This window comes from Triticum urartu, chromosome 6 (genome assembly GCF_003073215.2).
Source record: "Triticum urartu cultivar G1812 chromosome 6, Tu2.1, whole genome shotgun sequence".
NCBI classification, from domain to species: Eukaryota; Viridiplantae; Streptophyta; class Magnoliopsida; order Poales; family Poaceae; genus Triticum; species Triticum urartu.
Window position 1 is genome coordinate 72,179,481 of NC_053027.1, and position 12,355 is coordinate 72,191,835.

The 12,355-nt window shown below is 49.8% G+C and overlaps 1 protein-coding gene across 1 annotated transcript; it reads right to left on the reverse strand.

Moving 5' to 3' along the window:
- Positions 1-8,777: 8,777 nt before the first annotated feature.
- LOC125512432 (rhamnogalacturonate lyase B-like) lies at positions 8,778-12,024 on the reverse strand. The gene is given in 11 exon segments (XM_048677531.1): positions 8,778-8,900; positions 9,065-9,184; positions 9,186-9,221; positions 9,304-9,305; positions 9,413-9,768; positions 9,854-10,124; positions 10,242-10,810; positions 10,871-11,302; positions 11,395-11,451; positions 11,549-11,673; positions 11,896-12,024. Coding segments are annotated over 11 exon segments (2,220 nt in total).
- Positions 12,025-12,355: the final 331 nt, after the last annotated feature.

The window sequence follows — 12,355 nt, forward strand, 5'->3', positions numbered from 1 at the left end:
TGTCTAACAACATGATTTCCAAGACAGGGTTGCCGTACCACTCTGGTGCGGAACGTGTCCTCGTGGACCTATGAAGTTCAGTAGCAACTTGATCTGAAATTTCATGATCATCATCATCAACTTCCTCTCTAGTCGGTGCTGGTACCTCAGGAACATTTTCTTGAGCTGCGCCACTTACCGGTTCAAGAGGTAATACTTCATCAAGTTCTACTTTCCTCCCACTTATTTCTTTCGAGAGAAACTCTTTTTCTAGAAAGGACCCATTCTTGGCAACAAAGATCTTGCCTTCGGATCTGAGGTAGAAGGTATACCCAATAGTTTCTTTAGGGTATCCTATGAAGACGCATTTTTCCAATTTGGGTTCGAGCTTTTCAGGTTGAAGTTTCTTGACATAAGCATCGCATCCCCAAACTTTTAGAAATGACAGCTTAGGTTTCTTCCCAAACCATAATTCATACGGTGTCGTCTCAACGGATTTCTACGGAGCCCTATTTAAAGTGAATGCGGCAGTCTCTAAAGCATAGCCCCAAAATGACAGCGGTAAATCGTTAAGAGACATCATAGATCGCACCATATCCAACAGAGTGCGATTACGATGTTCGGACACACCATTACGCTGAGGTGTTCCAGGCGGCGTGAGTTGTGAAACTATTCCACATTTCCTTAAGTGTGTGCCAAATTCGTGACTCAAGTATTCTCCCCCACGATCTGATCGCAAGAACTTGATTTTCTTGTCACGTTGATTCTCAACCTCACTCTGAAATTCCTTGAACTTTTCAAAGGTCTCAGACTTGTGTTTCATTAAGTAGACATACCCATATCTACTCAAGTCATCAGTGAGGGTGAGAACATAATGATAGCCACCGCGAGCCTCAACACTCATTGGACCGCACACATCAGTATGTATGATTTCCAATAAGTTGGTTGATCTCTCCATCGTTCCTGAGAACGGAGTCTTGGTCATTTTACCCATGAGGCATGGTTCGCACGTGTCAAATGATTCGTAATCAAGAGACTCCAAAAGTCCATCTGCATGGAGCTTCTTCATGCGTTTGACACCTATGTGACCAAGGCGGCAGTGCCACAAGTATGTGGGACTATCATTATCAACCTTATATATTTTGGTATTCACACTATGGGTATGTGTAACATTACGCTCGAGATTCATTAAGAATAAACCATTCACCAGCAGAGCATGACCATAAAACATATATCTCATATAAATAGAACAACCATTATTCTCGGATTTAAATGAGTAGCCATCTCGAATTAAACGAGATCCTGATACAATGTTCATGCTCAAAGCTGGCACTAAATAACAATTATTGAGGTTTAAAACTAATCCCGTAGGTAAATGTAGAGGCAGCGTGCCGACGGCGATCACATCGACCTTGGAACCATTCCCGACGCGCATCATCACCTCGTCCTTTGTCAGTCTCCGCTTATTCCGCAGCTCCTGCTTTGAGTTACAAATGTGAGCAACCGCACCGGTATCAAATACCCAGGAGCTACTACGAGTACTGGTAAGGTACACATCAATTACATGTATATCACATATACCTTTAGTGTTGCCGGCCTTCTTGTCCGCTAAGTATTTGGGGCAGTTCCGCTTCTAGTGACCACTTCCCTTGCAATAAAAACACTCAGTCGCGGGCTTGGGTCCAGTCTTTGGCTTCTTCCCGGTAGCTTGCTTACCGGTCGCGGCAACTCCCTTGCCGTCCTTCTTGAAGTTCTTTTTACCCTTGCCTTTCTTGAACTTAGTGGTTTTATTCACCATCAACACTTGATGTTCCTTTTTGATTTCCACCTCTGCTGATTTCAGCATTGAATACACCTCAGGAATGGTCTTTTCCATCCCCTGCATATTGAAGTTCATCACAAAGCTCTTGTAGCTCGGTGGAAGCGACTGAAGGATTCTGTCAATGACCGCATCATCCGGGAGATTAACTCCCAGCTGAGTCAAGCGATTATGCAACCCAGACAATTTGAGTATGTGCTCACTGACAGAACTATTTTCCTCCATCTTACAACTGAAGAACTTGTCGGAGACTTCATATCTCTCGACCCGGGCATGAGCTTGGAAAACCATTTTCAGCTCTTCGAACATCTCATATGCTCCGTGTCTCTCAAAACGCTTTTGGAGCCCCGGTTCTAAGATGTAAAGCATGCCGCACTGAACGAGGGAGTAATCATCAGCACGTGATTGCCAAGCGTTCATAACGTCTTGGTTCTCTGGAATGGGTGCGTCACCTAGCGGTGCTTTTAGGACATAATCTTTCTTGGCAGCTATGAGGATGATCCTCAGGTTCCGGACCCAGTCCGTATAGTTGCTGCCATCATCTTTCAGCTTGGTTTTCTCTAGGAACGCGTTGAAGTTGAGGACAACGTGGGCCATTTGATCTACAATACATATTGTAAAGATTTTAGACTAAGTTCATGATAATTAAGTTCATCTAATCAAATTATTCAATGAACTCCCACTCAGATAGACATCCCTCTAGTTATCTAAGTGAAACATGATCCTAGTTAACTAGGCCGTGTCCGATCATCACGTGAGACGGACTAGCCAACATCGGTGAACATCTTCATGTTGATCGTATCTTCTATACGACTCATGCTCGACCTTTCGGTCTTCCGTGTTCCGAGGCCATGTCTGTACATGCTAGGCTCATCAAGTCAACCTAAGTGTATTGCGTGTGTAAATCTGGCTTACACCCGTTGTATTCGAACGTTAGAATCTATCACACCCGATCAGCACGTGGTGCTTCGAAACAACGAACCTTCGCAACGGTGCACAGTTGGGGGGAACACTTTCTTGAAATTATTACGAGGGATCATCTTATTTAAGCTACCGTCGTTCTAAGCAAATAAGATGTAAAACATGATAAACATCACATGCAATCGAATAGTGATATGATATGGCCAATATCATTTGCTCCTTTTGATCTCCATCTTCGGGGCTTCATGATCATCGTTGTCACCCGCATGAGACCATGATCTCCATCATCGTGTCTTCTTGAAGTTGTCTCGTCATCTATTACTTCTACTACTATGGCTAACGCTTTAGCAATAAAGTAAAGTAATTACATGACGTTTATGTTGACACGCAGGTCATAAATAAATAAAGACAACTCCTATGGCTCCTACCGGTTGTCATACTCATCGACATGCAAGTCGTGATTCCTATTACAAGAACATGATCAATCTCATACATCACATATATAATTCATCACATCCTTTTGGCCATATCACATCACACGACACATGCTGCAAAAACAAGTTAGACGTCCTCTAATTGTTGTTGCAAGTTTTTACGTGGCTGCTATAGGTTTCTAGCAAGAATGTTTCTTACCTACGCAAAAATCACAACGTGATATGCCAATTTCTATTTACCCTTCATAAGGACCTTTTTCATTGAATCCGATCCGACTAAAGTGGGAGAGACAGACACCCGCCAGCCACCTTATGCAACTAGTGCATGTCAATCGGTGGAACCAGTCTCACGTAAGCGTACGTGTAAGGTCGGTCCGGGCCGCTTCATCCCACGATGCCGCCGAATCAAGATAAGACTAGTAACGGCAAGCAAATTGACAATATCCACGCCCACAACTGCTTTGTCTTCTACTCGTGCATAGAAACTACGCATAGACCTAGCTCATGATGCCACTGTTGGGGAACGTAGCAGAATTTTAAAATTTTCTACGCATCACCAAGATCAATCTATGGAGTCATCTAGCAACGAGGGAGAGAGGAGTGCATCTACATACCCTTGTAGATCGCGCGCGGAAGCGTTCAAGAGAACGGGGTTGATGGAGTCGTACTCGTCGTGATCCAAATCACCGATGACCAAGTGCCGAACGGACAGCACCTCCGCGTTCAACACATGTACGGTTGGGAAGACGTCTCCTCCTTCTTGATCCAGCAAGGGGGAAGGAGAGGTTGATGAAGATCCAGCAGCACGACGGCGTGGTGGTGGATGCAGCAGGATCCCGGCAGGGCTTCGCCAAGCGCAAGCGGGGAGGAGAGGTGTTACGGAGGGAGAGGGAGGCGCCAAGAGCAAGGGTGCGGCTGCCCTCCCTCCCCTCTTTATATAGGGGCCTTGGGGGGCGCCGGCCCTAGGAGATGCAATCTCCAAGGGGGGCGGCGGCCAAGGGGTGGCTTCCCCCCCAAGCCAAGTGGGGGGCGCCCCCACCCCTAGGGTTTCCCAACCCTAGGCGCAGGGGAGGACCAAGGGGGGGGGTGCACCAGCCCACCAGGGGCTGGTTCCCCTCCCACTTCAGCCCATGAGGCCCTCCGGGATAAGTGGCCCCACCAGGTGGACCCCCGGGACCCTTCCGGTGGTCCCGGTAAAATACCGGCGACCCCCGAAACCTTCCCAATGGCCGAAACTGGACTTCCTATATATAAATCTTTACCTACGGACCATTCCGGAACTCCTCGTGACGTCCGGGATCTCATCCGGGACTTCGAACAACTTTCAGGTTACTGCATACTAATATCTCTACAACCCTAGCGTCACCGAACCTTAAGTGTGTAGACCCTACGGGTTCGGGAGACATGCAGACATGACCGAGACGCCTCTCCGGTCAATAACCAACAGCGGGATCTGGATACCCATGTTGGCTCCCACATGCTCCACGATGATCTCATCAGATAAACCACGATGTCGAGGATTCAATCAATCCGTATACAATTTCCTTTGTCAATCGGTACGTTACTTGCCCGAGACTCGATCGTCGGTATCCCAATACCTCGTTCAATCTCGTTACCAGCAAGTCACTTTACTCGTACCGTAATGCATGATCCCGTGATCAACCACTTGGTCACATTGAGCTCATTATGATGATGCATTACCGAGTGGGCCCAGAGATACCTCTCCGTCATACGGAGTGACAAATCCCAGTCTCGATTCGTGCCAACCCAACAGCCACTTTCGGAGATACCTGTAGTGTACCTTTATAGTCACCCAGTTACGTTGTGACGTTTGGCACATCCAAAGCACTCTTACGGTATCCGGGAGTTGCACAATCTCATGGTCTAAGGAAATGATACTTGACATTCGGAAAAGCTACAGCAAACGAACTACACGATCTTTGAGCTATGCTTAGGATTGGGTCTTGTCCATCACATCATTCTCCTAATGATGTGATCCCGTTATCAATGACATCCAATGTCCATAGTCAGGAAACCATGACTATCTTCTGATCAACGAGCTAGTCAACTAGAGGCTCACTAGGGACGTGTTGTGGTCTATGTATTCACACATGTATTACGATTTCCGGATAACACAATTATATCATGAACAATAGACAATTATCATGAACAAAGAAATATAATAATAACCATTTTATTATTGCCTCTAGGGCATATCTCCAACAGAAAATATGAATACAATTCATGAAAATAGCACTGTTCAGAAGCAATTCTTTACTTTTCTATTTTCGAATCAATTATCTCGTTGGTTCCAATTGACTAGAGATTCAAAATGTACACAATTGTACAAAAAAACATCGAATAAAAAACTCATGACTTTATTCTTTTCAAAAACTTTTATTTTACCTTTCAAAAAAAATTCTATCACTTTTCTATTTTCTTGACAAATTTTTGTTGGATTAAATTTGTACAGAAAATAATATAGAAAACTGGACAGACAGACAAAAAAACCTCTCAGCCCAGCCCAGCCCAAGGCCTGCTGCTCCGCGCGCTCGTGCGAGCTGGCCTCTCCTCGGCCTGGGCCGCCGGCCTCAGCCCAGCGCGGCCTCCTCCCCTTTGGCCCAGAAGCCCAGCACCGCTAGGGTTTAACTTGTGACCGTCGGATCAGATCCGATGGCCCAGCGCGCGATCCGCCCGAGCAAAAATGGTCGATGCAGTGAGGGGGCGAGAGGGAACCCTAGTCATTTCCCCTCTCGCGCGCCGCCCGCCTCTCTCGCTGTCCGCATCTTTCTCTGCCGCACGACGGCACCGAGCGCAAGGAGAGGATTCCGTGCCCGGCTACTTGCCGGCGACGACGGCGAGGAGTAGCGCCAGCGCGACTAGCTCCTTCTCTGTCTCTTTCTTTCCTGTTTCCCTTCTTCTTTCTCTTCTTATGTCCCGTCGGCGCCGTCTCTGTCAAGGAAAAAAGGGCAGCGCCCTGATGGGCCGCTCCGGCCGCCGTGGACGGCGGCGAGTGCCACTGCGCCGAGCGAGCCGTTCCCCTTCCCTCTCTTCTTTCTATCCACTAGTGCCCCAGCGCGAGAGAGACTCCTCTGCTCCCCTTCGCGCGAGCGACGGCGGTTTCCAGATGCGGCGCCCCCGCTGACCCATTTGCTGGCGTGCGCGAGCACCTCTAGGGTGAACGCGCCGCCGTCAAACGGCTCGTTGGTGGTGCCCTTTCCCCCAGTGGGGGTGTGTTCTTCGTCCGAACGGCTCGGCTTGCCGATGCCCGTATGGATCGAGAGGAACGGTGCGTCCTTGCGGCGGTGCAACTTTTTCGACGAGGAGTTCTTTTACCTCTTTCTCTATTAGAGTTACGGTTTGATAACCCACAAGTATAGGGGATCGCAACAGTTTTCGATAAGTAAGAGTGTCGAACCCAACGAGGAGCTAAAGGTAGAACAAATATTCCCTCAAGTTTTATCGACCACCGATACAACTCTACGCACGCTTGACGTTCGCTTTACCTAGAACAAGTATGAAACTAGAAGTACTCTGTAGGTGTTGTTGGATACGTTTGCAAGATAATAAAGAGTACGTAAATAAAAAGTAGGGGCTGTTTAGATAAAGAAACAATAAAGTAAATATAGCGAGTGTGGAAAAGTGGTGGTAGAAGTTGCGAAATTGCCCCTAAGCAATTGACTACTTTACTAGACCGATAGCAAGTATTATGTGGGAGAGGCCACTGCTAGCATGTCATCTCTGACTTGGGAATTCTATGCACTTATGATTAGAACTATTAGCAAGCATCCACAACTACTAACGTTCATTAAGGTAAAACCCAACCATAGCATTAAGATATATTGATCCCCCTTCAATCCCGTATGCATCAATTTCTATGCTAGGTTGAAGCTTCTGTCACTCTTTCCCTCCAATACATAGTCCTATCAACATACAACTAACCCTATAGTGTGATCCACGCGCGCGATCATATGATGGGCACCAAAGGACAGCAACGTAACCACAAGCAAATTAAATCAATCATAGCAATTCATCAACCACCGATAGGACAACGAAAATCCACTCAGATATCATAGGATGGCAACACATCATTGGATAATAATATGAAGCATAAAACACCATATTCAAGTAGAGGGTACAGCGGGTTGCGGGAGAGTGGACCGCTGTAGATAGAGGGGGGAAGGTGATCGAGATGTTGGTGAAGATGGCGGACGTGTTGGTGTAGATCGCGGTGATGATGATGGCCCCCGGTGGCACTCCGGTGCCACCGGAAGCGAGGGGGAGAGAGCCCCCCTCATTCTTCTTCTTCCTTGACCTCCTCCCTAGATGGGAGAATGGTTTCCCCTCTGGTTCATGGCCTCCATGGCACGGGAGGGGCGAGAGCCCCTCCGAGATTGGATCTGTCTCTCTGTCTCTCTCTGTTTCTGCGTTCTGTTCTGCTGCCCTTTCACCTTTTCTTTTATATCCGGAGATCCGTAACTCCGATTGGAACGAAACCTTCGCCGTGATTTTTTTCCCGAAAATTAGCTTTCTTGCGACCGAAGAAGGGCATCAACCGCCTTACAGGTGGGTCATGAGGGTCAGGGGCGCGCCCTAGGGGGGGGCTACCTCGTGCCCACCTCGGACACTGGTTCGCGTTGATTTTTCTTCCAAATTTTCCAAATATTTCGAAAAGTATCTCCGTCCGTTTTTATCCCGTTTGGACTCCGTTTGATATGGATATTCTGCGAAACCAAAAACATGCAATAGACAGGAACTGGCACTGGGCACTGGATCAATATGTTTGTCCCAAAAATAGTATACAAAGTTGCCAAAAGCATATGAAAGTTGAATAATATTAGCATGGAACAATTAAAAATTATAGATACGACGGAGACGTATCAGGGTTCTTGGATGAATATTTTTTTTTTGTGATTTCTTTGTACCCAAAATAATGTAGATCCTAGCCTTGTCTGATACCATTGATAGATGCTGTGGATCACTAGGCTAGATTAGATCGGTGGTTTGCGGTGGTTTACCTTCTCCATAGGTGGATGAACCCGCCAAAGTGGCCATGGTGGATGGCTACGGCGGTGATGGCAGAGAGTAGTGGGCGAAGTGGTGGCGGCGCTTCCCATCAGCACTGCGCTAACCCTAGATCGGTAGGGGATTAGGTGGGGTGTACGGTGCTGCGACGAACCTCGTGATGCGAGCCCCCGGCCCCCACCTCTTTATATAATGCAGGTGACAGGGGCCCGTCACCCATAGTGGGTTGAGCGCCCCCCATCAGGGCGCGGATCTAAGGGCCCGGTGGGCCGTTGGGCCCACACGATGGAGATCATCCTAACAATACTCTGATTCATCACTGGATGTCCCTTAATTGATCCTTTGAACTAAGAACATGCTCCTCTCATGTTGGGCATCTTCATAGCAGCATGCACCATCACCATTTCATCCTCACATTCATCCACATTTGAGAAGGACATATCATTTAACTCGACGTAAAAGTACTTCACGTCTAAATCCATCATGTTTACTTCAATGTAAAAAACAAAAATGTCAGTAATTTTGGCCATGACATTTGACCAAACACTTGTCAGGTGTTGTGTCCACCATGGATAGCAATTTGCAAGGGCAGAGTGTACCTAGGCGGCAGCTGGACCAGGGTGGAAAGAAGGCATAAACAAGTAGGGGCCGATGCCCGAGTGGAGCGGTGGAGGTCCGACAAGGCCTAGGCAGCGGAGTGGAACAACAGCGTTGATCTTGGACTACGCAGATACAGAGCAAGCAGAGACGGAGCGAGAAAATCACGGCTCTGAATGGGTTTTTTGTGTTGGACGTGAGTGTCGGAGGCGTATGTCTGCACGTCCGCAACCCCCCCCCCCCCCCCCCCCCCCCCCCAACTTTGCTTTCAGTTTGTGGGATTTCAAACCTCCGGACCGTGCTGCCGATAATTGGTGCACGACGTTGGATGATCTAACGTGTCATGACAATGTGGTCCGGACATTTGCGGAAGTTTTGTTGCACTGCGTTGGGAGTTGTCATAGCTAAGATAGGCGGCTCGATTGTGGGGCCATGGGACCATTACACTGGCACACATTAACAATTTAAACCAGAGAATATTTACAAATACATATGTTCAATTTAGTCTCCCATAACATCTCAACAAGCAACTCTGTTCTAAACCATTCAAAAAGAAAAAAACCCTGTTCTAGAGCTTGGTGCCGTAAGCCGCAACATGTCTTTGCCCCTCGCGTATGATGTCCCCAGGCCTATGAACCAGGAGGTCCTTCGAACCGTATGTAGTCGTACATGACCCCTAGGAATATGCTGTTGGCCCTCGTCTGCGTGAGGTGGATGGTGTTGTCGCCTTCCCGGAGCAGTCTCCCGCTGATAGGGAACTCGAAGCTCCACTGCGTGCCGTGGTCGCCGTGCCTCGCGATCGCATTGCCGTCGCCGAACGCCGGCGTCCCGAAGACCCCCACACGCCTCGTCGCCCCGTTCACCTGGACCTGCAGCCTCGCCGCGTGAGCGGCCGCGAGGGCCACGCGCAAGGTGTACGTGCCGCCGGGCACGACGCGGCCCAGGTGGAACCGGACCTGCCGCGTCGTCGGCACGATGTCGTCGCCGACCTTTCTGCACGACAGATTAACGCCGATCAGTACCTGTGCCGTCTTGGCTTGGACTAAAGTGGAAATGGACCCATATGGATGTGTCTTACCTTGTGACATGTGCGAAGTACCAGTCCTTGGAGTGGTGGCTTTCGCCGACGGTGTAGACGAGATCGTCCGTCGGGTACAGTTGGGCGTACCTTTCCCACAGCCCGTACTGCCTGTACCTGTCTTTGTTCTGGAAGAGCTTGTTGAGGTACTTCGCCTCGGGGTCAGGGACAAACATCTCCGCCGCGCTCCGGTCAGGAACGCCGATCTCCCACAGTGTCGGCCCTGATCTCGGAGCCTCGTACAAAAGATCGCCGAGGTTGATTGCACCGCCTGTTTCAAGGTTGAAAATCGAACAAACTATCATCAGCAAAACAGTACAGAGTTACTGATCAATGCCAAATCAAATTTGCAGAAACCGATACAGTAACTTTATCTAGCAGCACTAACTGGGTGTTACGGTGACGCGGGTGGTGTTCAAGTAATCGCCGAGAACCCCAGGAACCCACGCGTAGAGGTTGTACTCCCCCGCCCGGACGTTGTCAATGGTGAACTCCCCGGAAGTGTTCGACGCCGTCGTCCAGAACTGGTAGCCCTTGCTCTGCGTCGCCCATGAGCCAGGCTGCCCGGGCGCGGCCAGGCCTACGTAAGCTGCCCGAGCAGGCATGTTATCCCTGCTCACGTACTTGTCCCTTACGAGCAATCGGCCGGTGACGGAGCCTCTCTCGCCGGCCTTGTGGAAGTCCGGCGACTCCGGGAAGCTGTAGGGCCACTTCTTCGCCTCAGCCTGGGCCGTCGCCTTGGCGTCCTCCCAGAGCGCCCGCGGGTCTCCCTTCTCCGAGTTTGAGTTGAGGTAGACGAACACGGGGCCCATGACCTTCTTCCACTGCTCGCCGTCCCCGATGCGCGCCACGATGTCGTCCCCGACGTAGTGCGTTCCATGGAACACGCTCATGCAGGTCGGTCCGACGTGCGAGGTGAGGTCGCGCTTGAGCGGCCCGCCGCTCTTGAACTCGCTGCTGGGGGTGACGACCCAGAACCCGACGTGGCTCGGCTGGCCGCTGCTAGTGCTGACCCACCCGTGCACCTTGTTGTCCTTGGTGTCCAGCGTGTACTGGTACTTGTCGTCCACCTCCCCCTTGAACTGCGGCTCCGACGGGTCGACCAGCAGCACCGCCTCCTTGTACGCCAGCGGGGAGCTACGGGGCGACTCCCGGTCGGCCGCCCGCGGCATGTACCGCTGTACGTCGTCCGAGACGGCCATGTAGTTGAATCTCTCCGTGTTGAGCTTGAAGGCGAGCCGCGCCAGGCTGATGTCGATGGCCGGCGTGTCGGCGCCGTGCTCCAGGATGGCGTAGCTGTAGAACCCGGAGCTGCCCTTGAGCATCACCAGCCTCTTGTCGAAGTTGAGCCGGACGCGGCTCCGACGTCCCGGGCTGTACGTGCTCCGGAACGACAGCTCCACCTGGTCGTCGCTCTGCGTTACCACCCTGAACTCCGAACCATCCAGCCTACGTACATACACAATGTATAGTTTGAGTTTCTAGCTTAGTATTTGCACTTTAATTAATTTACAGGCGTGTAGTTATCAGCGTTCACGTACGAGTTGAGCAGGCCTCGTTGGTCGGAGCCGGGGATGTTCCACACCATATCCCAGTACCTGCACGAAGTTTTTCACAAATCACAGATGATTTAATCAAGTTAATACGAATGTGCATCCATCTATAGACATAAGCAAGCATGAAGCATGCACTAACCCGCCAGTGTTTCTGCTTCTGGTGGAGTGCAGGAGGTTCGTCCGATCCCCGCCGTAGCGGACGCCGGTGATGTGGCCCCCGGGCCTCGACAGCGTCACCTGCACCAGGCCGTTGTCCACCACCACCTGCACACGTACGTAATTGGTATGTAAGTAATATACGTATATACGGAGTCGTATGCATATATGTACATCGATACATGCTTGATTGCATGTGGCAAAAAAAAGTCGAGATATAATTAACATGCAGGTACTTTGAAAAGAAAAAAAAAATGCAGATAATACGAATCCGATCCATGAACGCGAGGCAACAACGAGCAAGTAGCTAGCCATGCCAGATATGCGTACATGTCTACCATCCACGCGCAGCGTAACGCCGCCGCGGGATCCCGACGATGGCGCCGCCGACACGGTGGCGAGCTGCAGCATCAACGACACGGCGACGGCGAGCAGGATCAAGCGCGCCGTCGTTAACATCGTGAGGTGTCAAGTTCGTGCGCCGTCGCCGGGTCGATTCAACTGATGAGCTGCACGTGCGCGATACCGCGATGCCGAGAGTCGATTCAACTGATTGCTCGTACGTAGCTCATGATTTCTGTTTCTCATATATACTAGTACGGCCTGGGCGCCGAACTAGTGCGGGACCGAACCGGACTGCAATAGTTTTCTATTTTGAGCGTGGAACGGACGGGCTGCGATTTAGTTTTTATTTTCTGTTTAAAATAAAATCAAAGAATCAGAAGATCTATTATTTTTTCAAGAACAAGCAACGCCGCGTTGCTCATCATTATGATTAAGAAGAGAAAGG